This window comes from Pezoporus flaviventris, unplaced genomic scaffold (genome assembly GCF_033815535.1).
Source record: "Pezoporus flaviventris isolate CSIRO_AGI_PZ_B2104156 unplaced genomic scaffold, CSIRO_AGI_Pfla_v1 ptg000015l, whole genome shotgun sequence".
Taxonomy (NCBI): domain Eukaryota; kingdom Metazoa; phylum Chordata; class Aves; order Psittaciformes; family Psittacidae; genus Pezoporus; species Pezoporus flaviventris.
The window spans coordinates 6,478,598-6,503,661 of NW_026892563.1; the positions used below are offsets into that span (position 1 = coordinate 6,478,598).

The 25,064-nt window shown below is 36.3% G+C and overlaps 1 protein-coding gene across 3 annotated transcripts in view; it reads left to right on the forward strand.

The window, feature by feature from the left end:
* The window catches only part of IL1RAPL1 (interleukin 1 receptor accessory protein like 1), a 735,754-nt gene that overhangs the window by 450,519 nt on the left and 260,171 nt on the right, over positions 1-25,064 (forward strand). For all 3 annotated transcript variants that reach the window (XM_061453322.1, XM_061453320.1, XM_061453321.1), the window contains one exon: positions 1,781-1,934. In XM_061453322.1, coding sequence (XP_061309306.1) covers positions 1,781-1,934 — 154 coding nt within the window. The remainder of the gene's footprint in view (positions 1-1,780; positions 1,935-25,064) is intronic.

Below are 25,064 nucleotides of genomic sequence, written 5' to 3' on the forward strand. Positions count from 1 at the left end.
AAGAACTGCCACCTTTCTGCTTAACTAGAAGGCTAAAACTGAAAAGTGTTACCAGCCTGGGCTGGTTTGATTTGCTAAGGTAAAATCATGGGAGCTGCTTATGTAGCAATTCATTTTGCTGTACAGGCTAAAGAGTATGCTTCTAAAAACTCGGGAGTAAAATCTGTTTGGATATGAATAGGATAGCTATACACACTATTATCTGAATGGATGGCTTAATTTTGCAGCATAAAATTTAGTAAAGACTTCAAAAATTTGGTCTTTGCATATTACCTTTTACTTGCAAATATAATTTAATTGTTTTTATCAGTATTATTTTAATATTGTGTACTGATTCCCTGATCATTACTTAAGGGACAGACAAGTTGTTGCAAAGAGAGCTGCTGCCGCCTTTGGGCATCACAGTAGAACCATGAACAGCACTTTGTGTTCTGGATTTCTTACCATCGCAGGAGACACTCAATACTTACATACTATAAGGCACACAATTTAAAGTCCTCAAACAGTTCAGTAAATCTGAAATTTAGAGTCTGTATACTTTGACCACACAGATGTCTGTGTATATAGGAAGTCAGAGTTTTAAGTATGAGCTGATACGCATACAGATTATTTTTTTAAAGGCTGATAATTTACCTGATAGCATAATTGCTTTTAAGTGTGATACACAAAACTATGCTATGTAGTAAGCAAAAACTAGAAGGATTCTGCCAATTGAATGCATGTCTAGGATAAGAGGTATGTAACCAGTTATTTGCTTATACTCATCTTGAATTTTGCTTCTATAAGACAATATGTGTACCTGAAGTTTTAACAAATTTAAAACTATGACTGGCTTGTTATATAAGAGCTCAGAAGACTAGCTTTTTGAGAGTCATTGACAATATCTGTTTGAATGAACTCATGCAACCTCTTATACTTTAATATTTTTAAAAGCCCTTTCTGTATAAACAATGATTATGCTGAAGTAAAATATTTTGTGATAGCCAATCAAAAGATAATTTTCTTATGAGAAGCACCAATCCCTTGTTCTAATTGCTCATAAACATTTGCAACATTTTTTTTTACAATACAAAAAAAAATAAAAAAACCTAGAAACACTAAAAATATTTAAAGTTATTTTGAGTTGTTCCTATGTTAATTAAGTGAAAATAAGTAATTTTAGGGAACTAAGAAACATGCATGAAAAAATGCATATCATCTACTATAGCATTAAAAAAATGTTTTGGTAGTAATAATTGAAATGTTACGCATTTTTTGTAGAAGCAAAACTTTCGTTCTACTTAGTCTACAGAGAGATTTGATTTTAGGATTTTGTAGAAAGAGCTATATAGCATCCTAATTTCACCTCGTTGTCATCTCTGTTTCTTTATATTTTTTGATTGGAAGTTTTTAAAAAACAGCTTAGAAAAAGTCTCTCCTTTAACCTCTAGCTACTGCTAATATAATAGTCGTGGAACACAGACATAACTGTAATGGAAAATAAGTAAATGAAATAGAAGTCCCTCAGCAAAGTAATGTCTAATGAAAACCACCAAAGGAAGCAGCTCTTCTCCTTTTTCTTGTCAGAAAGCATATGTTAAGTCAGCTGATAAAATTACATAGTCTTTTTTTCTTTTTAATCAACACTTACCTGAACTGGCTTTTTAAGTATTTAGTGTATGCAAAGTTCATAACTAGCCTGGGCTTTTGCCTAGCTCTCTTACCTTTGAGAAGCATTGAAAGCAGTGGTCCAATTTTAGTGTAAAAACAGTCACTGAAGTGTTATATTATCTTTAAACAGGAATGCAAGTCAAAGACATGGAGATCAAGTATTGTGTTTAAAAAGGATACTCTTGTCATTCGGGAAGTTAGAGAGGATGACATTGGAAATTACACTTGTGAGTTGAAATACGGATTCTTTGTTGTCAGAAGAACTACAGAATTAACAGTTACAGGTAATTACAGGCTCTTGCTATCTCTTATATTTAGAAAAAATACAGTGACTATTGTGATTTGTGCGTATTTGAGTCATTACACTTACAGAAACCACTTCAGCACAAACTGGAGGTGAGCTACATTCCTATGATAGATAAAGATGCTTGTTTATACAAGTTCTTCCACCTTCAAAATACCTAATAAACCAAGAAACAGCTCTTAGAGAAGGAGTTTTGTGGGCCTTTCTTCCTCCTTTTTAGTACCTAATATATAAATTTATTGCATAGTGACAAATAGGAACAGCACTTATATCGTGCATTAGGCTGAATTGCAGCAGTTTCTTTTTATGACGAAAACTTTGCTTTCTGTTTTGATGTATCCCATTTGCCTTTCATATTAACAGAAATTATAGTGAATTACGGTTTGCAATTTTCTTCTAGTAGATTAGACTGGTAATCATATTGGTTATGTTTTTTTGAAAGAATTCAAGTAATAAATCACATTTATTTAAGCTCAATACCCAGGATTTCTTAATTTTTTTTTTTTTATGGAATTGATTTATTTGGTCAGTACAGACAGACAATTGCTGTCTATTGATTAAGCTCACAGTAAACATCTGTATACTTCAATTGACTCTCATATGAGGAAAGCAGAAACAGAGTTTTCAAGAATTTGATTTACACCAGAAGGAGGTTGTCAGTTTTCTTTTGCAATGTATGATGCATGGATTCAAAATGTTCATATTCCCTCAGTCCTCAGGTGATCTCCTCTGTCCCTACAGTTGGTGCTCCACTACGCAGCAATATTTCAAACAGACTCAGGTTGACAGAAAGGAGAAAGAAAAAAGCGTTAGAGCCAGAGGCATGTTACTATTTGTAGTAATAGTCTTAAAAATGTAATTAATTGCTTGTAGTGTAAGTAGGATTTCAGTATTTAATTTTTAACTAGACAGAGACAGAAACAGACTCGGCTGATTTTGATGTGCTAAAAATGAATGAATGCATATGGAGGGAATTATTCAGTTTCCACCTCTGCAAACCCCAGCAGATGTAAGGACAACCTCCAAATTAGTAAACTACTTGAGTAGTACGTAGGTCTTCATATCATCTTTATAATATTATGTAACTGAACAAAACAAACAGATCTGTGCAGGGCATTTGACACTGTCCCACACAACATCTTTGTCTCTGAACTGGAGAGGCATGGATTTGATGGATAGACCACTAAGTGGATGAGGAATTGGCTGAATGGCAGCAAAGAGTTGTGGTCAAGGGATCAGTGTCCAAGCAGAGATCAGTGATGAGTAGTGCTCCTCAGGGGCAGGTATTGGGACCAGAGCTATATAATTTCTTGGTAACATTTACAGGATTTGAGTGCACGCTCAGTAAGTCTGATGATATCACAATGCTGTGTATCGTGGTTAGCACACTGGAGGGAAGGGATGACATCCAGAGGGAACTCTACAGGCTTGAGAGGTGGGCCAGTGAAGTTCAACAAGGCCAAGTGCAAGTTCCTGCACCCGAAACAGGGCAATCACAGACACAGGTTGGGGGGAGGCTGGATTGAAAGCAGCCCTGAGAAGGACTTTAAGGTCAGGTTGGGAAGGGCTTTGAGCAAACTAGTCTAGTGGAGGGTGTCCCTGCCTATGGCAGTGGGGTTGAAACAAGGTGATCTTTAAGGTCCCTTCCAACACAAATCATTTTATGATTCCATGATTCCAAGGTGTGCTTCAGCAGCACCAGCAGTACGGACCTCTGAAGAGGGCCACCCTGCCTCCCCAGAAACACAGCTGCAGTAGTTCCTGCCCTGCTATTGGTCAGTTAAACTATTGATGTAATTCTATATGCACATTATTTTCAGTATTAATGTTGCGTATATTTGTTATGATAACCTCAATGATTTATACCTTGCATGTCTATACACCTCATAGTGAAATATAGAATGGCTCATATTCTGATTTAGAATTAAAGTTAAAAATAAAGGATTAAGAAAGTAAGGAAATTCACACATTTTTAAAAAGGCCAGACTCGCTTTATAGTTGGTATCCATCTCATCTAAGTATAGCTGTTGAAAATACCTAAGCCATGGAAAAGAATTATTTGTCCCGCTTTTAAAGAATGAGAAAACAAATTGTCCTTTCTTAGATTAAATTATAAGCACTGAATGCCACCTTAGGGACATTTTTAAAGTAACAACCATATTTAGTGCTCACATTTTTGGATTTATGAAAAATGTCTTGTTAATGGCAGCAACATTGCACTAATATTCATAAATAACGCAGAGAATGTTCAAATATTATGTACTTATTTCTTACCAAGAGTATGTATATACTTTAGTTCTTTTCCTGAGTATGATTTCTTCTTATAATATGGAAGCATCTTTCAGGGATTATTAGGATTTTTTTTTTTTTTCACTTTGAATATAATGGAAAAAAATAATTGGAAGATTTCTATCTTACACTGAAAATATATGATCATCTAAGTCACTTGAATCAATTTTCTTATTGTTCTGAGGTCTGATATAGAAATCATCTGCTTTGCAAAATATAAACTATACACTGATTATTCTGGCTTGTAACTAATGTAAATTTTCACGTAAACAGCATCATTGATTGTTCTTCGTGGTTATGTAATTACATGTTCTAAAGCATTCTACAATGTACAAAAACATTTGTAGACATATCTTCATATTGGTCAGATTAGCAATTTTTTTTTTTTTATATGTGGAATTTTAATTAAGGCATACCTGCTGGCTGTGACATAATTAAGTGCACATTCAGACTTGGGAAAAAAAACTCAACATATTTTAACAGTTTGGTATTAATTAATTCATAGTGCACAACATTGGTTAAAAATGTTTTCCAGCAGTGATTTCTTTTAATTAAATGTTAGCTTTTAATAATATTATTTTTGCTACTTACAGTACCAGGGCATTTGCAGGCAAAAACTCCTTCCACTTTTGCAGAATTTCATTCAGGTCAAATGAAGTCTAGCTTGGGTCTAAGAGAGAGTATATGTGTCCCCAGTGCAATATCAAATATCTCTCTGTGATGAACATCATACAGGAAACAGAACACACCAGATTTACAGTTATTCAATTCCTCCAAGACTTTTTTAGTTTTAAATATTAAAGTATTCTTTTCATTCTGTTAAAAGTAAGATCTTATAACTCACAGATGGAGTCATAGATAATCAGTAGATTCTTACCCCTAGAGCCTTTCCACAGATATTCTTTATGTCTTTATTCATCAAATAGTACCATCACAGTCCCCTTGAAAACAACTCCTGCTGGAAGAAGACCATTTCAGATTTGGAGATTTGAGAGTATTTGCAATCAGGCCATAGCAATACTAAATTTAATGTAAATTGATACAAGTCTATTATTTAAATTTAGCCTGCTCAGTTTAAAATATTTCTGCAATAAGCTTGAAAATGCCAGTTCCATCTGTTATCCGTGACAGAGCTTTTGGTCTTTTTTTTTTTAGGCAAATGAAGTAATGTAGTTTGTCTGTTTTGCAGTTATACATCACTTGACTGTTATTGTTGCTTAAAGGTTGGAGTTTGTTGAATAAGCTTTGTCACTTTTGATTTCTGATAGAACTAGTCTCCATTAGCATAGTGGAAAATCTTGTGACTATAGATATTTAAGTATTTTTAGTGCTAAAAAATCCACTGTGAAAATACATAGTGTGAAGAAGTAATTATGATTAAATTATGGTAAAAGGTTTAAACTTAAACAGGGGAAATCCAGGTCAGATATAAGAAGTTCTTTACTCTGAGGGTGGTGAGGCACTGGAACAGGTTGCCCAAAGATGTGGTAAATGCTCCACCACTGGAAGTGAAATAATTTAAAGAGAAAATGTACAAGTCCAGGAAGACTCTGGTAACTGAGGAGAAAAGTGCTGTGGGATTTGAGATCATATTTTTATGATAGATTGAAAAGGTCAGGTTGGATGGGGCTTTGAGGAAACTGATGTAGTGTGAGGTGTCCCTGCTCATGTCAGGGGTTTGGAACTAGATGACCTTAAGGCCCTTTCCAACCCTAATCATTCTGTGATTCTATGAAATTACGCACTTGGCCTCACAGCTCGCTATGTTTGGATCTTATACACACAGCTAATAACAATATTTTGTGAAAAAAAGAAAAAAATGGGGTAGTAGTGAGGAATATTGAAGGTTTTGGCCTGCTTTAAATGGTCTGTATTCTAACTCTGTAAGACAAAATATGTGCCCTTTTTTTTTTCCCAAAATGTTGGCTTTAATTCTTACCAGTCTTTTGCTCTTTCTTAATCAATACTTTGGAATGCAGAAAGGTGCTGCAATAAGCATGTACCTCTTCATTTTTAGCAGGTGCTAAGTGAGAAAAGTGTTACAGAACAAAGAGGGTTGGTTTCCAGCCATTTAGAGCTTGAGAACAATCTCTACTTGATTTCTGCAGTTAATGACAGGGATGAACCATTTTGAATGCATCCAACCCCTCCTTGCTTCAGCTGATCCTAATAATTATCAAAGCTGATATTCATTCCTTTTGTTTGTCATGAATTTAATTCAACTACAGAACATATTCAGATCAAAATTATATTTACCATTTACCAAAGACTAATAAAATATAAAGCAAACAATAGATTCATATTGAAAGCAGCATTTTCAAAATGCCAACCTGGCATTTTCATTATACGTAAAACCCTGTAGGTTTTATTCGTGGCTGAAGAGTGTGTTAGATGTTTTTTTTGATTAGAAATGAGCTATCTTCTTTTATGATTCAATCATTTTTGTATGGCTGAAAATGGGGTCTAAATTAATCTCCTGTGTGCACTTGAGTAGTAATAATCAAAATGTTATGTAGAGATTTTTTAAAACGTTTTCTGTAAATGTTCATTTAACATATTCATTGTAAATGGGTTTAGTGCATTATTCAAAACTAGCTTTATATGAAGACAGCAATGAGCAAAGCTTGATGTATTTTACTGCAGAGTAAGTGCAAATAATGTCATGTACGACACGTTATAGGTTGAAATTATGTATTAGAAAACCAACTTCAGCAACTTAGCAAAAGAATGGATGCAAAAATTAAAGGGAGATAAACCCCCAGCTCTTATTTTGAGACTCAGTGCTGGTGACTTGACATTTCTCCCTTTGTGATAGCTAAATTGGGGTGCTTACAAAGGCCATCGTTAATAATTGGAGATTATTCCCATCTGTGGTCACAGGAGACAAAGTAGCTCCTCTAGCCCGTAATTCAGACAAGTATACCGAGTTGCATTTAGAAAATAGTCACTATGGCCTTTAGAAGGAGTAGCATTTCCTTATATGTTTGCATAGTTGTCATTCTGGATGAAGTCGTAATATGTGTATAATATGCCATCTATAACAGTATCGCCTTAGTTGCTATCTTTTTCTATTATTCATCACAAAAACCTGCAGGACATGGCCGTTTTTGCTGGCTTTTCTTATTTTACTAAGGGTTTTTATAAAAGTACAACTTATTTTTCACTTACCTTGTGTTGTGGTTTAAACCCAGTCAGGTAATTCGTTCGTTCACTTCCCCCCCCTTTCTTGCCCTCCCCCTGCTCCCGGAGAGACAGAGAGGAGAATCGAAAAGAATGCAACTCCCATGGGTTGAGATAAGAACAGTTTAGTAACTAAGGTATAACACAGATCACTACTGCTACCACCAATGATAATAATGATAAAGGAAATAACAAGGGAAAAGAATACAACACCTCAGCACCAGCCGACCGATAACTTGCCCCACTCAGCCCGACCAAGCACTGACCGATACCTCCTCCAACCCTGCAGTCCCCCAGCCCTTCCGGCTAACTCCCAGTTACATCCTGGGCATGACGTGCTGTGGTATGGAATACCTCTTTGGTCAGTTTGGGTCAGGTGTCCTGTCTCTGCTTCCTCCTGGCTTCCCCTCCTCCCTGGCAGAGCATGAGGCTCACAAAGTCCTTGGCCAAACCAAAACATCGCTATCAGTTCTCTTCCCAGGCCGAAAGTCAAAACACAGCACTGCACCAGCTACCAAGAAGGAGAAAAATGACTGCTACTGCTGAACCCAGAACACCTTGCTATAACCTAGGTCTTCCTCTCTACCTGATAGTGTAGCTTCAGAAGAGAAATGATCAGTCTCTTTTTATGTAGATAATGTAAAAATAGAACATTAGTTATAAACCTTTAGGATATAGCAGAAATTTTGGGGTTTAGTATGTTAAATTTCATTGTTTTCAAGCTTATTTTAATTATCCTTTTTCACTGTGTGTCATGCCTGTTGATGCCTCTGCTTATCTCATAAGTATTACTCGTGATAGTTACTTGGGCAGCTGCTGTAAAACAATGTATTTGATGGTACAGTTATAACTTCTGTTGGAGTGCTGTACTCCCTGTTGACAATATGGTGTTGGTAAAGGTCAAGGGGATGTTTTAACATGTGGTAATTAGTAGAAATCTTATTCCCTGATGAAAATAAATAATTCCACTTATGTTAGCTATTATATGACAAGTGCAGTGTGTTGCTGTGTATACTGCTGTTAAAATCATGACATTTTTGCTTATTTGTATCTGTAGCGTTATTATTAGAAACCTGATGACTTTTTAAGCTTATAAGGTTAAAAACAAAGATAAAGAAAAAAAAAAGCTCCAAACAAATGCTTTTTACATCAGTTGAGAAAAATTAAGGAAATGCCATGCCCTAGTGTGATGGAAGTTTATTTGTGAGTCATTTTCTCTTTCTTCATGAGTCATATGATAATATTAAAATATAAACATTTTTGATGGATGTTGTTACCATGGTGTTGCTTCCCATTGTTTCAGTTTAGTATGGTGAAGTTGTGACAATGAGCTGCATTCTGCAGAGAAAAACACTGTAGAAAAAAATGTTTATCACAAGACAGTGTTAGTGACTACTAAAGGCGTAAAAGACTTAAAACCCCCTAGTTCAATAAGATGTTACAAAATTTAAATAAATCTGTTCTTAAGACACCCAAGATGCTTGTTAAGCAACCTTTTAAAACATAGATAAATCATATTCAATGTTAATGTTTCACATTATTGCTGAGGAATCAGAAGACTTCATTTTACTTTTACGTTCCCCTAGAGTATGTTAGATCCAACAATATTATCCTAACTGAGCATTTATCATTTTCCTAGCTTTTCTTTGAGTGCTTTAGATCCTTCTACGATGGTATTTTAATAAATTATATTATATAATGTACAAGTACAATAGCATATGGATATTGTGTTGCCTCCATCCTTAAAAACAATCTGTATACATCCTTAAAAACAATCTGTACATAATTACCCTAACTGAATATTTAGCTTTAAAATGGAGAGAGATTTTTTCCATTGCTTTCAGTGTCTTAACTGGTTTAGTCAAATTCTGAACTCAGAGCTACTGAGTGAAATTATATTGGTAGTTCATCAAGAAATTCCAGATAATACATGTGTCTGAAATCACTGCAGTTGTTACTAAAGGCAGAAATACTGTTAAAAGAAGAAGAAAGGCACCTCATTTTTGCTGCAGCATTACCTGTTTGGGTACAGCATTAAGAGCATAGTAACCTCAAAATCATGTGCAGAGCATCTGAGGTGTATTCCAATCTATCAAAAGTAAACTTCTCTTAAAGAGTACTCATATCCTGAGGTGACCTCAGAAAATGTTCTCTCCCCTTCTCCACCCCCCAAAAAGGCAATCAATCTGTTGTTCATGTTGTTGCCTCACAGTATTAATTAGACATCTAAAATATCATAGTATACAAATAACAGAAAAGCAGTGCACGTAAAATTTAAGATAGAAGTTTCATTTGAAATTCTTTTACAAGTGTGAATCAAGAGCGGTCTTGATTTATTTGAGATCAGTGGCAGTTAGACTACTGATTTGGAAGAGGAGCCAATATTTCATATTTTGACTTGTTAAGAAAGACAAATTCAAGGTCATTTAAAAAAGTGAAATTAGATTTTACAAAATATCCAACTCTGCAAATCACCTTGATGTTTTATTGGTTATTCTCTCATGCAATTTCTCTCAATTAATTAATCACTTCTAAAAAAGAAATTTAGAATACCTTCATCATGCTTTAGTAGCAGGAGAAAAGACATGATAGTTGCATAGTTACCATCTAAAACAGAATGAATAGTAGATGAAATTTCTTTTACCATAACAAATGTGGAATACCTGCCCATCTATTTCTGCAGGACTCTAAAATGCAGGTTTTAATTTTGGATCTGGCTGAAACTTTAGTTCTTCCTAATTTAATCACTTGGTAAAGAGTTTGTTCCTATTCTCACTGGAATCAATATGCCCAAAACACCTTCAGGCTCACTGGGAAAAGTACAGAGCTTAAATAAAGTAGTCAAGAGAACAACTTTTCTATTCTAGGGTACTTTATCTGGAAAGCTTAAAGATATGTGAAAATGAATAGGAATGAATAAACCTAACTATATCATAATTTAACTTCTGATGTTTTGCTTATCCGTGTGAGAGATTAATATAGGAAAACAAGTTCACCAACTTTTTTCTTTTTCCGGTGGGAAGTTGATAACACAAGATAATTGTTTGAATATAAGAAAGAAATTTGAGCTAGCAGTGACATTTTTCATTTCTTTAAGGTATTTGCTATTACTTTGGAGTATTATATCCACATCCAGAACTGCATTAATTTAAACATATAAGATATAGCTTCATAGAAACAAGATTGAGGAGTGATATAAATCAGGGGATTTCCTTCATATTCTTTAAAGAAACTGGAGAGGGAGGGAGTAGAAAGATGCCTGTGAGTTTTCTATTTCTAAATCATTCTGCCTATCCTCACTGCATCCTTGCCATGTTAAATAAGATGATGATATTTCTCCAGACACAAAATATGATGAGAACTATTCCCAGTACTTATTATACCCTTTATGAAGTCACCAGTCCCACAGTATAATTCTATTCAATACATGGGAGGTCTATTTCCGGTAAGTATATGATCTGTTGTCTGTTTGTTTGCTTTTTTCTCTAGAGATAAGATTCCTTCTCACCTAATTTTAATACTTATACCATCTGCATATGATGTAGCTCATGCATATGAGCTTGTTACTCTTCATAGCAATTCCATGGCATGAGCTGTATTCTTTTAATGCTAGTGTGTGAAACGTCAGACAAGTTGTGTTATACAAAGTCCCACTTCCTTCTCTTGATTATCAAAGGAGCTTTAAGTGACAAAAGCTAGGGTAGATTTATATATAGGTATCTAAATTGTATTAATACCACTTTAAGATTACACAGTTGTTATATTTATAATGTTTGGAAACTGTAAGCTTGCTCTTCGTATTATTATTGTTATAAAACTTGTTATAAACAAGTCCAAAAATTAATGACATCTTTTTGAAGCAGACAAGAACAAATCTGTAGTAGAATTATTATTTGTTTTTTTAGACTGATATACAGCTGAAAAAAAATAAGCAAGTTTTTGGGTGTACAAGGCTATCTTCAGATCTTAGGGGCTTAATATACCAGCTGGTCTAATAAAACATATTGCTTCTACCTTGTTTTGTCTAAGCCATAATGTCTACAACAACATTACTATTATTTTTTTTTCATGGTATTTAAGTTTTCTTAGATAGGAGTCACAGCATGCATTTCTTTAAGCTAGCTGCATTGTGCAAAATAAGGATAAGAGGTTTTATTAAAATATTACTGTTTTGATTCATTTTGGCAGCTGGAATAAACTGTGCTTCCCATGTAACACAGAGTGTACCCTTTTATATTCTGCACTTTCTTTGAAAGTGATTGTGATTACAAGACAACTGAAAGTTTTCCTTTTATATTTCACTATTCTGGATACAATTCAAACTAAATGTAATCAAAATTGAGTCCCCTCTGGAAACACATGTTTTGATTTGAGAGCTGCAGTAAACAGAATAAATATTTTATTAGTAAGTATGGGTTATGATGTTTCAGTGTAGAGATGGTAAATTTATTTTAAACTACTACTTCCATTCACTACTTACAAATATCTTCTAACGGGGCATTTTTAATGTCACTATCAACTGACATTAATGCCCATGAGAGTAAAGAACCTGAGGAGAGATGCGATGGTATTATTATATCGTTGTCACATACCTCTTCAGGAAACCTTCTCCCACCCAGCACAACACGTGTTACTTGATGTGAACGCCTCCTACTTCCTCTGCAGCTTTGTGACTGGTGCTAGAATCCAAGCACCAGCTGCCTTATAGCATCACCTGCTGAACTTTTCCTAACATACCCCCCCTCCTCAATGTGACTCAGTTTGTGATTTCAATGACCAAAACAGGCTGCTCTCATTTTTCCAAGCCTGCCTTTTGAAAGTACAGGCCAGCAATTCACTTTGGATCTTGGCATTGCTTCCAGTATCTAAGGGGAGCCTGCAAGAAATCTTGACAGGTACTTCTTAAAAGGATGCTTAGACAAGGGGGAATGGCTTTAAACTGTCAGAGGAAAAGTTTAGATTAGACATTAGGAGAATATTCTTCACTACGAGGGTCGTGAGGCACTGGCACAGCTTGCCCAGAGAAGCTGTGGCTGCCCCATCCCTGGAAGTATTCAAGTCCAGGTTGGATGAGGCTTTGAGCAATCTGGTCTAGTGGAAGGTGTTGCTGCCCATGGCAGGGGCATTGAAACAAGATGATCTTTAAGGTCCCTTCCAACCTAAACCATTCTATGATTCCATGATTCCAGGATGTGCTTCAGCAGCACCAGTAGCAGGGACCTCTGAAGGGACCACCCCACCTCTCCACAAACACTACTGAAGTTGTTCCTGCCCTCCCACAAACAACTCGTCTGTGCATCCTACCCTATGCAAAACTCAGCCACAGTGAACAAGCCAATGCTTGCTAGGAAGGCAGCATAAAAATGACCTGCTGCAGGCGGAGTCTACAGGGACCACAGTTTCTGTGGTGCCAAACAGTGCACCTGCCCACCCTCATCTGAGAAACAGAGCCCTCATCTCAGCCAGAGCCTCTGGCTGAGCACTCGCCCCTCCATGAAGTGGCACAGCGTTGATGAAATCCTGTTGTGATATTTTCAAATGTTTTATTCCTTCAAATTTTTCAGAATTTTTTGAGCTAGCATTCAAAAAGTCATTCATGAATAACTTGGCAAAGGGCAAAAGATACATTGTGATAAGCTAATTTAAATAGAAATAGGCTTATTCCTTTGTGTGGGTTGCATATTTTTTTTCTTTTTTTTTTTTTTTAATCTGTATTTTTATGAGTAATTTCAGTTTTCTGAGGAGCTACTCCGACACCTTCAGGAAAAAGAAAAATAAGGCTAGGTGAACTATTTGTCTTTTTTGTATAGCTAGCAGTCCCTAGACTTTTTGCTCACATTTGAGGAATGACAGTTACTTAGGATAAATGGGAGGGCAGAAACACAGGTAAAGGAAGAAAAGACACTTGCAAAATGTGGATAATGTGACATTTGCTGGAAATTACGTGATCATAACAGCAAAAACATTTCTTTTACCTACACTTGTGCAAAAATAAAAAGAACTATACAGGAAATAGTCCTGTGGAGCTACTGTTTTGACAAAGACAGGTTCAAAAAATTGAAGGACAAAAATATTTGAAAGAGCTATTCCGCCTTCTGAAAAGTCAAGCACAAAATGCTTTTGCATGGGTTCTGTAATGCTTTATTCTAATAGTTTAGATACATAAGCTAGTTGTCACTTACATCTCATATTCTCAGAGACTAAATTCTCTACTTTCTGCTCTAGGTATCTTCTTGTCTATGTAGTTAATGAAAATTGTCATGATCTGTCATGGCACTGAAAATATCTTACTTTATCATGTAGTTTCTGTGAATAGAAAGTATATATTATCTCTAAATGCAAGTTCAGGGTCCTGTTATTACTTAATAGTTCTGTAAGAAACATGATTTCTTTTAGTTGTCAGTGTTATTTCTTTTTTTTCTTACACCAATTCTGAAAAAATTCACTTAATTTAGCAAAGATAAAACAAACCCAAACAACATCAAAGACTTTCATGACATGAATATTTTCTTTCCATTTTTGCATGTTTGTCAGAGTATCTTTTCTAGAAAAACATGCCAGCTGACCAAGTTTCTTTATTAAACTGAGTGCTTCAAAGTATCCAAGGACAGAAAACTTGCATTACCTTGATTAAAAATACTATACTGAGTGAACAGAAAAACGATGAATCTACTCTTGGGATTTTAAAAGGATTTTGTGAGCAGCAAGGAGACTTTTAATAAGTAAATTGCTATAGAATTAATAGATACATGTGCAGAAGGTCCTTATGGTTCCCGCTTGTACATTATGGAAGAGTAAATGAAATAACTAGAGTACAAATGCACTTCTTACTCAGGAACTGAATTGCAGGGGTTCTTAATTCTTGTTTATTTTTGGAAGTTGATAACATCTAAGTTAAATTAACTGAAATACTGTTAAATTTTCATGCTACAGATTATTCTTCATTACACAGCAAAAGGGTATTTATTTTGTTAGAGGCCTTTCAGCATTATCAGCATGCTAGGACAGAAAAAAGTTGTTTAGTGCAATTTCAGCCATTAAAAAGAAACTAGGCTGGGAAAGGAGAAAGGAGAATTAAGTTGCTTGTGTGTTTGTGTGATTTTGTGTGAAAAAAAAAAAAGAAAACAACAAACCCCATGTTTTTAATAGTATTTATCTGTATTTAATCTTCTATAGAATTTGAGTAGCATGCCTTTGAAGAAATATATGGCACTTTCTGACCTGGAAGGAAAAGACAGTTTTGAGAGGAACAAGATAATTTAAAACTCTTGCTTTGGATATATTATTAGAAAGCTCTTCTATGAGATAAGAAGCAGATTTCCACGTCCATAGTAATGCACCAACTCTTTTTCTTAAATAAGATGACAGTTTTGCTGGGAGCAGGGGAAAGGATTGCTGTGAATTTAAAGCAGGGGAGTGGTACGAAGGCAGGTAAACAGAGTCTTTGTTTAATAGAAGCATATCTTTTCTTCCACTGTGGACAGAAGCTTGGGAAGAATTTAACAGTACGCCCTGAGCTATTCAGTGGGTATGGGAGAAAAGCAATATGTGAAGATGGAAAGAGTAAGAAGCTTCCACTAGTAGAGATGAGAAAAACACGAAAAGAGAAGGTAGTGACTTCTTTTTTTTTTTTTTTAAAGGCCCACTGTAAATGTGTTTATGATTTTTTTCTGCTGTGGGAGTCCCTACCATTTTTTCACAAAATCGTATTCACAATGGATGCCACGGTGAGCTTGTCAGGAGGTGTGAATATATTGAAGCAAATACAGTTTTATCTGCCATCATGAATGGCTGTTGCAGTCACAGTTTCTAGAAACCATTGTAGGTTTCAACAGTCCATGGAGCTCCTCAAAAGTACAGTAGTTGTTAACATCCCATTAAAGAAAATAATATAAGTTGAATGAATATGCTTGTATTTGTTTTCATTCTGTATAACTGATTTATAAGAGAAAGAGCAGAGAGAAAGGAAAAGAAGAGGGAAAATTTCTGTGAAAAGTAATGAAACATATACACTTGGGAGGGGTTAAATAATTCTATACCAACAGTGAAGACTATTTGACACTTTAAACTATTAAATGAATTTTTTTTTTTTAATGTTGCATATTGAGAAATTGTTATGACTGGTAGACATATCACACTGAATTTTGATTCTGATTTCTTTAAAGAAAAAAAGCTTAAGGCTTTTAATTTATTGTTTATGTACAATCAGGCTCTATAACAACTATTTTACAAGTTGAAAATTATCAGTAATTAGCTTCTGAGAGAAGCTCGAAGATGATGGATGTTTAGTTAATTTTTTTACTTTGTGTATTTCTGCATTCATCTTGTGAAGAATGTACCCTACCTGAATCCCACTGAAATGATGCTCTCATGTAGGATTACAACCTAAGGTTGTAATGAAAAATCTGCTAAAAGCAGAGCTAGGCATCGTTACTTATTTGATAAACAATGATTTTATGAACCCAAAGGGTACTTTCCACATTCACTGTGGAATTTATATGAAATCCATTGATAAGTTTTGCCTTTATCTGTCAGCTTTGCCTTTACCTGTCATCATGAAATGTTTCAACTGCGTTATGCAGCCTTTTCCTGTTTAAAAAGGTTTATAATTGTTGTCCTTATTCTAAGTAACATAACAAGTGAGAGGCTCCAAATTGCCTTCAAAACTATTACTGTGTAATGTACTGCATGGTTTTGGTTTACTTGCTTAGTTGCGTTTAATCTAGAAATGGCATTATAGCAAAACAAACAACACTGTCAAACATATGAACCTATTTTTCTCCCTCCCTTAGGTTATGTTGGCTACCTATACAGACATTTGAGAAATACCTGTGCATGTTATGCACATTTTTTTTTTAATAGCATGGAAATGTAAATGCATAAAGAATATCAAAATAGTATTTTTAAACGAGGAAATTAATGTTTAATATTGCTTTGTTATACAAATAATCTGTCACAGTCTGTAAGCCCTCCTCCATCCTCTCACTGCTGCATTGAAAAAAAAGCCCAACCCTTTAGCCAGATAAAATGAAAAATATTTTTTATTTTGTCTGGTAAAAGTAAGGAGATACTTTTGCATCCAGATATAAAACTGTTTTAAAATGGCCTTTGGAACCTGATTCTATGTATCTGGTACTCCACTCAGGCATTGTTATAGGGGTTGGAATGCAAGCGGCAAAAATTATGAGTCTGAAGTTGATTGACACCTAGACAAGCACTTGGAATTCTTTTTTTCATATTATCTGAAAGAAATTGAACACTTACATTAGAAATCAGGCTTTTAAGCATAGCTTGCTAATGCCTTGTTTTCTTTCTAGGAGATTTTTTTCTGCCTAACACAGCAGGAAAAATTAGCTAAAATTATTTAGATTTTTTCCCTCCAGAATCCTGAGTCAAGTTTTAATGTTCAATAAAATACGACTGCAGAAGTAAAGGAAAAATGCTGTAATTAAGAACTTTAACTGTGTGGAAGTGCGAAAATTTGGGAGGATGCCATATGTTAGAGAAGGCAGACACTGCAGAGGCTCAGAAAATCTTAGTAATACTACTGGTGATCAATTATTAGGATGTGCTGCCTGAAAGACCACAGTGTTCACAAAGTCTTTTTTTTTGAGTGGCATAGTTCTGCTACATGCACAGTGGTTCTATCAGTGATGACTTTTGTGACACTGCTAGAGTCACTGAAATGTCATCCCTGTCTGGCAGTTCTTCTTGAAAAAAGAGGATTTTGTTACAAATAAAACAAATAACAAAGCAGCTGCTGTAATTGTGCATTAAAAGGCCAGTAATAGGCTTGAGTTTTGTGGATGTGTCTAGATAGTTCCAGGTTTGGAGATCTGTTAAAAACAATTCTTTACTTTCACTGCTGATGAATTCAAAGACTCAAGAATCAAAATCTCTCTTAATCTCTCAGTCATGTAGCAGTTACATAAGGAGAGTGAGAAAAAGACACTCCATTTCTGTTTATAAATTAACAGAATTGCCTCATTGTGATATTGTGTGACAAATGTCTACGTCGCAGAAAATGCCATTACAGTCAGCAATAAATGGCATTCTCATTGGTGCTTCACAAAATATTTTTGCAGGTTTGAAATGAAGAAAGTCGTTAAAAGACGAGTGTGGGTATACATATATACACCTTATGTATAGCTTAATACCATTATCTTTATTATATAGCTTAATACCATGACATATATCTTATATATATAGAATAGAATCATAGAATCATAGAATCATAGAATGGTTAGGGTTGGAAAGGACCTTAAGATCATCTACTTCCAACCCCCCTGCCATTTGCAGGGACTCCTCACACTAAACCATGTCACCCAAGGCCTCGTCCAACCTGGTCTTGAACACTGCCAGGGATGGAGCATTCACAACCTCCCTGGGCAACCTATTCAAGTGCCTCACCAACCTTACAGTAAAGAACTTCCTCCTTATAACCAATTTAACTTTCCCTGTATAAGTTTTAACCCATTACCCCTTGTCCTTTCACTACAGTCCCTAATGAAGAGTCCCTCCACAGAATCCCTATAGCCCCCCTTCAGATACTGGAAGGATGCTATGAGGTCTCCATGCAGCCTTCTCTTCTCCAGGCTGTACAGCCCCAACTTTCTCAGCCTGTCTTCATATGGGAGGTGCTCCAGTTCCCTGATCATCCTCATGGCCCTCCTCTGGACTTGTTCCAACAGTTCCATGTCCTTTTTATGTTGAGGACACCAGACCTGCGCACAATACTCCAAGTGAGGTCTTACAAGAGCAGAGTAGAGGGGCAGGATCACCTCCTTCAACCCGCTGGTCACGCTCCTTTTGATGCAGCTCAGGATACAGTTGGCTTTCTGGGCTGCAAGCACACACTGCCAGTTCATGTTCATTTTCCCATCAACCAACACCCCCAAGCCCTTCTCTGCAGGGCTGCTCTGAATCTCTTCTCTGCCCAACCTGTAGCTGTGCCTGGGATTGCTCCGACCCAGGTGTAGGACCTTGCACTTGTCATGGTTAAACTTCATGAGGTTGGCATCAGCCCACCTCACAAGCGTGTCAGGGTCCCTCTGGATGGCATTCCTTCCCTCCAGCGTATCAACCGAACCACACAGCTTGGTGTCATCAGCAAACTTGCTGAGGGTACACTCAATCCCACTGTCCATGTCAACGATGAAGATGTTAAACAAGACCGGTCCCAACACCAATCCCTGATGGACACCACTCGTTAATTGTCTCCAGCTGGACATTGAGCCATTGACCACAACTCTTTGCATGCGGACTTCCAGCCATTTCTTTATCCACTGAGTGGTCTATCCATCATATTGATGTCTCTCCTATTTAGAGACAAGGATGTCGTGTGGGACAGTGTCAAACGCTTTGCACAAGTCCAGGTAGATGACATCAACTGCTCTACCCCTGTCCATCAGTTCTGTAGCCCCATCACAGAAGTCCACTAAATTGGTCAGACAGGATTTCCCCTTAGTGAAGCCATGCTGGCTGTCACCAAGAACCTTGCTGTTTTTCATGTGCCTTAGCATGCCATCCAGGAGAATCTGCTCCAAGATTTTGCCAGGCACAGAGGTGAGACTGACTGGTCTGTAATTCCCCGGGTCAAATACATAGAATACATAATACATATAATGGTATTAAACTGGTTAAATTTTTAGTCCTTTTAATCAATTTTTAGATTTTTGTTTTCAAATAGCAATTCATAGGGTGAAGATCAGTGTTAGCATTCAGAAAGGCAGTATTACTTCAAAACAAACAAACAAACAAGCAGATGAATAAAACCCTACCAACTAATAGGGTGTTAGTGGTAGCCTGTCCTGCCTATCCCAAAATGTGAAGGGAAGGCAGAATATTTGTACTCTGCTGTTGGTGTACTGATCAAATTTAAAGCTCTTGCCTATAAGTTCATGGCTGCATTGCACTTCTGCTGTGCCTATTTCATCAACACCACTGCAAAATGAAACACTAAACTTTGCTGTGAGAGCTGAGACAGACATCAACATTTTCCAGTAAAGTCAGCTGAAATATTCTCGTGCTTCTCCCAGAGTCTCTCCCAGCTGGATCCCAGGCTGCCCACAGCCCTCCTCCTTCTGTGCAAAACTTCTGTCCAGCAGAACCCACTTGATAATCAATTCTCTGTCTAAAGATGCCAGTGCTTCTAAACTAGGCAACATATCAAACTGACAGTGAAAACTGCACAATACATAGTTGCCTAAGACTGTCAAACCTCAAGTGGTAGTGTTGGCAGGTAAGAGCTGCTCATTTCTAGGTAATCTAGATTTTTCTGGTCAGCTGCAGGCTTTTATGAAGACTGGTTGGCTGCAAAAGTACTAGGACTAACCATTAGCTTTATACTCAGTAAAATGCAGAAGGTTTTATCCAAAGAATCTTTCAATTGCTTTATTACATATAGGCACATGAAACAAACACTTTTGTGCTTGTCTTTCCGGTCACAAATTCTTCTGATCAGACTCTGAGAGAAAGAAGTCTCCAGATATTGACTTCAGATTCTCTAAGCCCAGCTAGGTTCATAACTTTATTATATTCAAACATCATGTGGACACCAAAGTAATATATCATCCACCCTGAATGATTTCTAGAAAGACATTAAAAACAAACAAACAAACATTAAAACCAAACCAAACAAAAAAAATAGTTAAAAAAAGTTAAAGCATTTTGAATTAATATTGCTATTTTTTTTAGAACTGTAGGCATAGAAAAGGAAAGATACAAAACACAAAGAGCTACAGGGTAGTTAAGGCTTAGTGTTAGAAAAATACCTCTCTGCCAATGGTGTTGCTCTGGGACAAGGAAAAGATGACCCTTGTTGTCCATAAACTCTTACTTTTCTTCAGATAATCCTTTTTGACTCTTGCTCATCAAGGAACTATATACCTTATGAAGGGAAAAAGAGACCCAAGATTCACAGATCCATGTATGCCTATACAGGTACACACATGGGTACAAGGAAGCAAGAATCAATAGTACAGTTGCTCAGACCTGAAATATGCTTCTTATGAACCCAATTTTTCCCCTAATTTTGAACCCAACTGAAAAAGTACATGTTTCCTGGTCATCTCTGGTGCTGGTCATGGTACTTTGGGCTCTTAGCAACCACTTTTAATTGTCAGTGACTCTTACATTTGACATATTAATGATGCCCAGTTGGTTCTAATCATTTCCTTCACTACGGCTTGTTAAGAATTGTGTACCAGCCAATTGAAAAAATGAGATTGGTTCACTCTGTCCTTTCACAAGTTCACTCGAATAAGTTTACATGGAATCAGTTTAGAACTGTGTTCACCTGAAAGAGCAGAACATAAAGTGGAGTAGCACTACCCATTGCACTGAAAAAAGGGAGTGATCTTTTTAAATTTGCTTTGTAATCAATAAATAAATAAATAAGCTTTATAAACACAGAAAGAAGTGATTAAACAATAATCAGTTTGGAAAGAGGTTGTGCAGGGAAATAGCCTTAGAATAAAAGTGCTATGCTCTCATAACAATACGTCTTTTATTCATCTGCAGTAGTTTCCAGTTCACTGGGGGAAAATAAATAATAAATGAATGAATGAATGAATCAATCAATCAATAAGTAAATGGAGTGATGGGGGGGAAAGGGTATGATGTTAGATTAAATAAATTTTCTCCATCATTTTCTTATGTTTCTTAAATGAAATATATTTTTATTCCTGGTCCCTACACAAGAATTAATGTAAGAATAAAATGTAAGTAACTGAAAAAATGTGAAACAGAAGCAATTGCTTGAATCAAAAATAGATATTTCCTCTGTATTTGTATTTAAAATAGGTCTCATGCTGGCCAAAGTCTTTTCTAATATAGGCTGCACCTAATTAGAGGTATTAAACTGCTGCTGAAATTGTTATTTCTATAAATAATTATTACCACTGAAATTCAAACATAGCTTTTGGGGGGTTTTGTTTGCAACTTTTTTTGTTGTTGTTTTATTTTTTTTTTTAAGAAATCATTTTGAATTTGGACTAATATTTTTATTAGAACATTATACAGTAAGTTTTCCAAGCAGTCTCTTTTCTGATTGCTTCTCTTTGAAGTATAGATGTTAAAGTTGTAATGATAGTGGCCAATCGGGAGGAAAAAAAAGAAGTATGAAACCGTGTATAATCTTAGCCATCTTCTCAAAGAAGAGAAATTTGTGCGACAAAAAATAAGATGGTATTATAGGTCCCTTTGACAGCAGCTTCCTCTCTATTACTGTTTCACAGTATCTGAGAAATCATGGTTCTTTCCTCATAGTGAGAGATGGAAGTCAATAGGGAGTTTCCTCTATGAAAAGAATTGAAAGATACTGCCTCCCAGATGTGTATATGTTAGCATTAGTAGCATATTTTATGGAAGAAAAGTCAATTTTAGAGACAGAGCCATGGTTTGGCAAGACAAATCTCACTGGCATGATTAGTGACTGCCTCCTTATAAACACTGAAATTACTACCTTGTGTGTATTAGAATTATGCTTCAGAGGATAAGATCTCTCAGACAGGCCCTAGTTATGATTTTAGAGAAAGTTTAGCTAAAAGAGGAGGGGAGGGGGGAAATCTCATAAATTGCTTGCTTATACTGATATCTATACTACAATCACCAGCTTCCTTCATGAGGCATTTCCGTCCATCAGAAACTCCATATCCTATTAAACTTCCATTAGAAAAAAACCCAAACATATTTGTGCAAAAGAATCTTTAAAGTTTTGTATTGATGTGAAACCCTTTTGCTTGTTGGTTGGCACTGGAATTGACTGATAATTTGCATCTCTCATTACTTTCAGCAAAGTTTGATCCTCTCTGGGGAAATAAATCTATGATCCAACTTGGCAGAAGTCCCTGTTATCACAAAGTCTGCTGCAAGTAGATTGAATCAGTTTGATCTGTTACTGATTTTTAGGTTTTGAGTTCAACCAGAAGTTGTGTAATGCACAGAAATACAGTGATACAGTCCCTGTTGCTATCCACTCTATTACATTGGAATAAAATTGGAATAAAAGTGTAAATTTAGATTTGTTATAATGAAAATATGGATACGTGAAATGGTAGTAGTTTATAAAGTAGTGGAAAAAAAAAAAAGCAATACAAGGAATCTAGCCAGGTTTTTACTTTTAAATAAGTAATTTATAGGATAAAAATGGATATATTTTAATATTGAAGATGTGTATTAAATTAGTAGTTTCTGGACTAGTAGGTATGACACGACTTGCAGAAGCTATTATAAACCCAAAAATATGTCTATATTTAATTTTAAGTTGCTAATTCATAGTAATGACAAAAATTCCTTTAGTGAAGATTTGATTTAGTTTTTTATGAACTTTTCCTGGATTATTTATTACTCTAACATAATACAGTTTCAAGGAATGTAACTATTTTTTTTTTTTTTCCTTGTGCACCTCTATATAATTAGATAGAGAGCCTGATTGCTACATTTTTAGCATGGTTGTGAGTCTGAATAATTATGAACACTTTGAATTTAAAAAAATAAAAATTAATGGTACCTTGTGCTACAATCGTAACTGTATAATGTGTAATTTCATATCAAAACTGTCAATAATGACCACAGGTACTGCCGGTAGAGCTATTAATAAATAGCATATACAAGTGCTATTGGATTATATGTAAAACATTTAATGTAAAACAAAATGACTAATCAGCTTTCTTTCATGTTCTCTTAAAGTTCTCCTTGAATACCCCAATAATTTCAAGATGCAGTGTTGCAACACTGTAATCTCCCAATAGCGAGCATAAAGTCAGTTTGTAGTCTAAGACATGAATTTTTCATTGAAGTGATAAGAAAGCAATTACAGTGTGTATTTCAGTTTTCTCTTAGACAAATGAAGTAGATACTGAATTCTCCATCCAAAGCAAATGCTGAGAAATTTAAATAGGGCACACATTCATTCAAAATTTGTTTATACTCGATTGCATATATTATTTAATATTTAAAACTACTTTTATCATCTACTTTAGCTCATGGAAGTAAAATTTCTTCTCATTTTCAGTCTTGGGAAAAGGTTTTTCAGTTAGAGGGTTCTGGGATTTAATTACAGAACTTTTCAGACGCTCCTCTTAGATATTAATTCTGCTATGGATTAACTCATATCTCCATGTGTGGCCTGTAGTTGTTTGCATAAGGAGAAAGGAAAGAACAGGGTAAGCATGACCATGATATTTCCTGAAAGTATCTTTCAGTTTTGTCTTACTTGCAGTTCAGGGAATTCTTCCACTACTGACTATATCCAATGGTCTTTTTCTCATCCCTATTTATAGAATCATAGAATTATAGAATAGTTACGGTTGGAAAGGACCTTAAGATCATCTACTTCCAACCCCCCTGCCATGGGTAGGGACACCTCAAACTAAACCATGTCACCCAAGGCTCTGTCCAACCTGGCCTTGAACACTGCCAGGGATGGAGCATTCACAACCTCTCTGGGTAACCTATTCCAGTGCCTCACCACCCTAACAGGAAAGAAATTCTTCCTTATATCCAATCTGAACTTCCCCTGTTTAACTCTTAACCTATTACTCCTTGTACTATCACTACAGTCCCTAATGAATAGTCCATCCACAGAATCCCTTTAGCCGCCCTTCAGATACGGGAAGGATGCTATGAGGCCTCCACGCAGCTTTCTCTTCTCCAGGCTGAACATCCCCAACTTCTTCAGCCTGTCTTCATACGGGAGGTGCTCCAGTCCCCTGATCATCCTTGTGGCCCTCCTCTGGACTTCTTCCAACAGTTTCATGTCCTTTTTATGCTGAGGACACCAGACCTGTACACAATACTCCAAGTGAGGTCTCACAAGAGCAGAGTAGAGGGGCAGGATCACCTCCTTCAACCTGCTGGTCACGCTCCTTTTGATGCAGCTCAGGATACAGTTGGCTTTCTGGGCTGTAAGCACACACTGCCGGCTCATGTTCATTTTCTCAACCAACACCTCCAAGTCTTTTTCTGCAGGGCTGCTCTGAATCTCTTCTCTGCCCAACCTGTAGCTGTGCCTGGGATTGCTCCGACCCAGATGTAGGACCTTGCACTTGTCATGATTAAACTTCATGATGTTGGCATTAGCCCACCCCACAAGTGTGTCAAGGTCCCTCTGGATGGCATTTCTTCCCTCCAGCGAATGAACCGAACCACATAGCGTGGTGTCATCGGCAAACTTGCGGAGGGCTCACTCAATCCCTCTGTCCATGTCAACAATGAAGATGTTGAACAAGACCGGTCCCAACACTGATCCCTGATGGACACCGGTCGTTACTGGTCTCCAGCTGGACATAGAGCCATTGACCACAACTCTTTGCGTGCGGACTTCCAGCCATTTCTTTATCCACTGAGTGGTCTATCCATCAAATTGATGTCTCTCCTATTTAGAGACAAGGATGTCGTGTGGGACAGTGTCAAATGCTTTGCACAAGTCCAGGTAGATGACATCAACTGCTCTACCCCTGTCTGTCAGTTCTGTAGCCCCATCACAGAAGTCCACCAAATTGGTCGGACAGGATTTCCCCTTAGTGAAGCCATGCTGGCTGTCACCAAGCACCTTGTTGATTTTCATGTGCCTTAGCATGCCATCCAGGAGAATGTGCTCCAAGATTTTGCCAGGCACAGAGGTGAGACTGACTGGTCT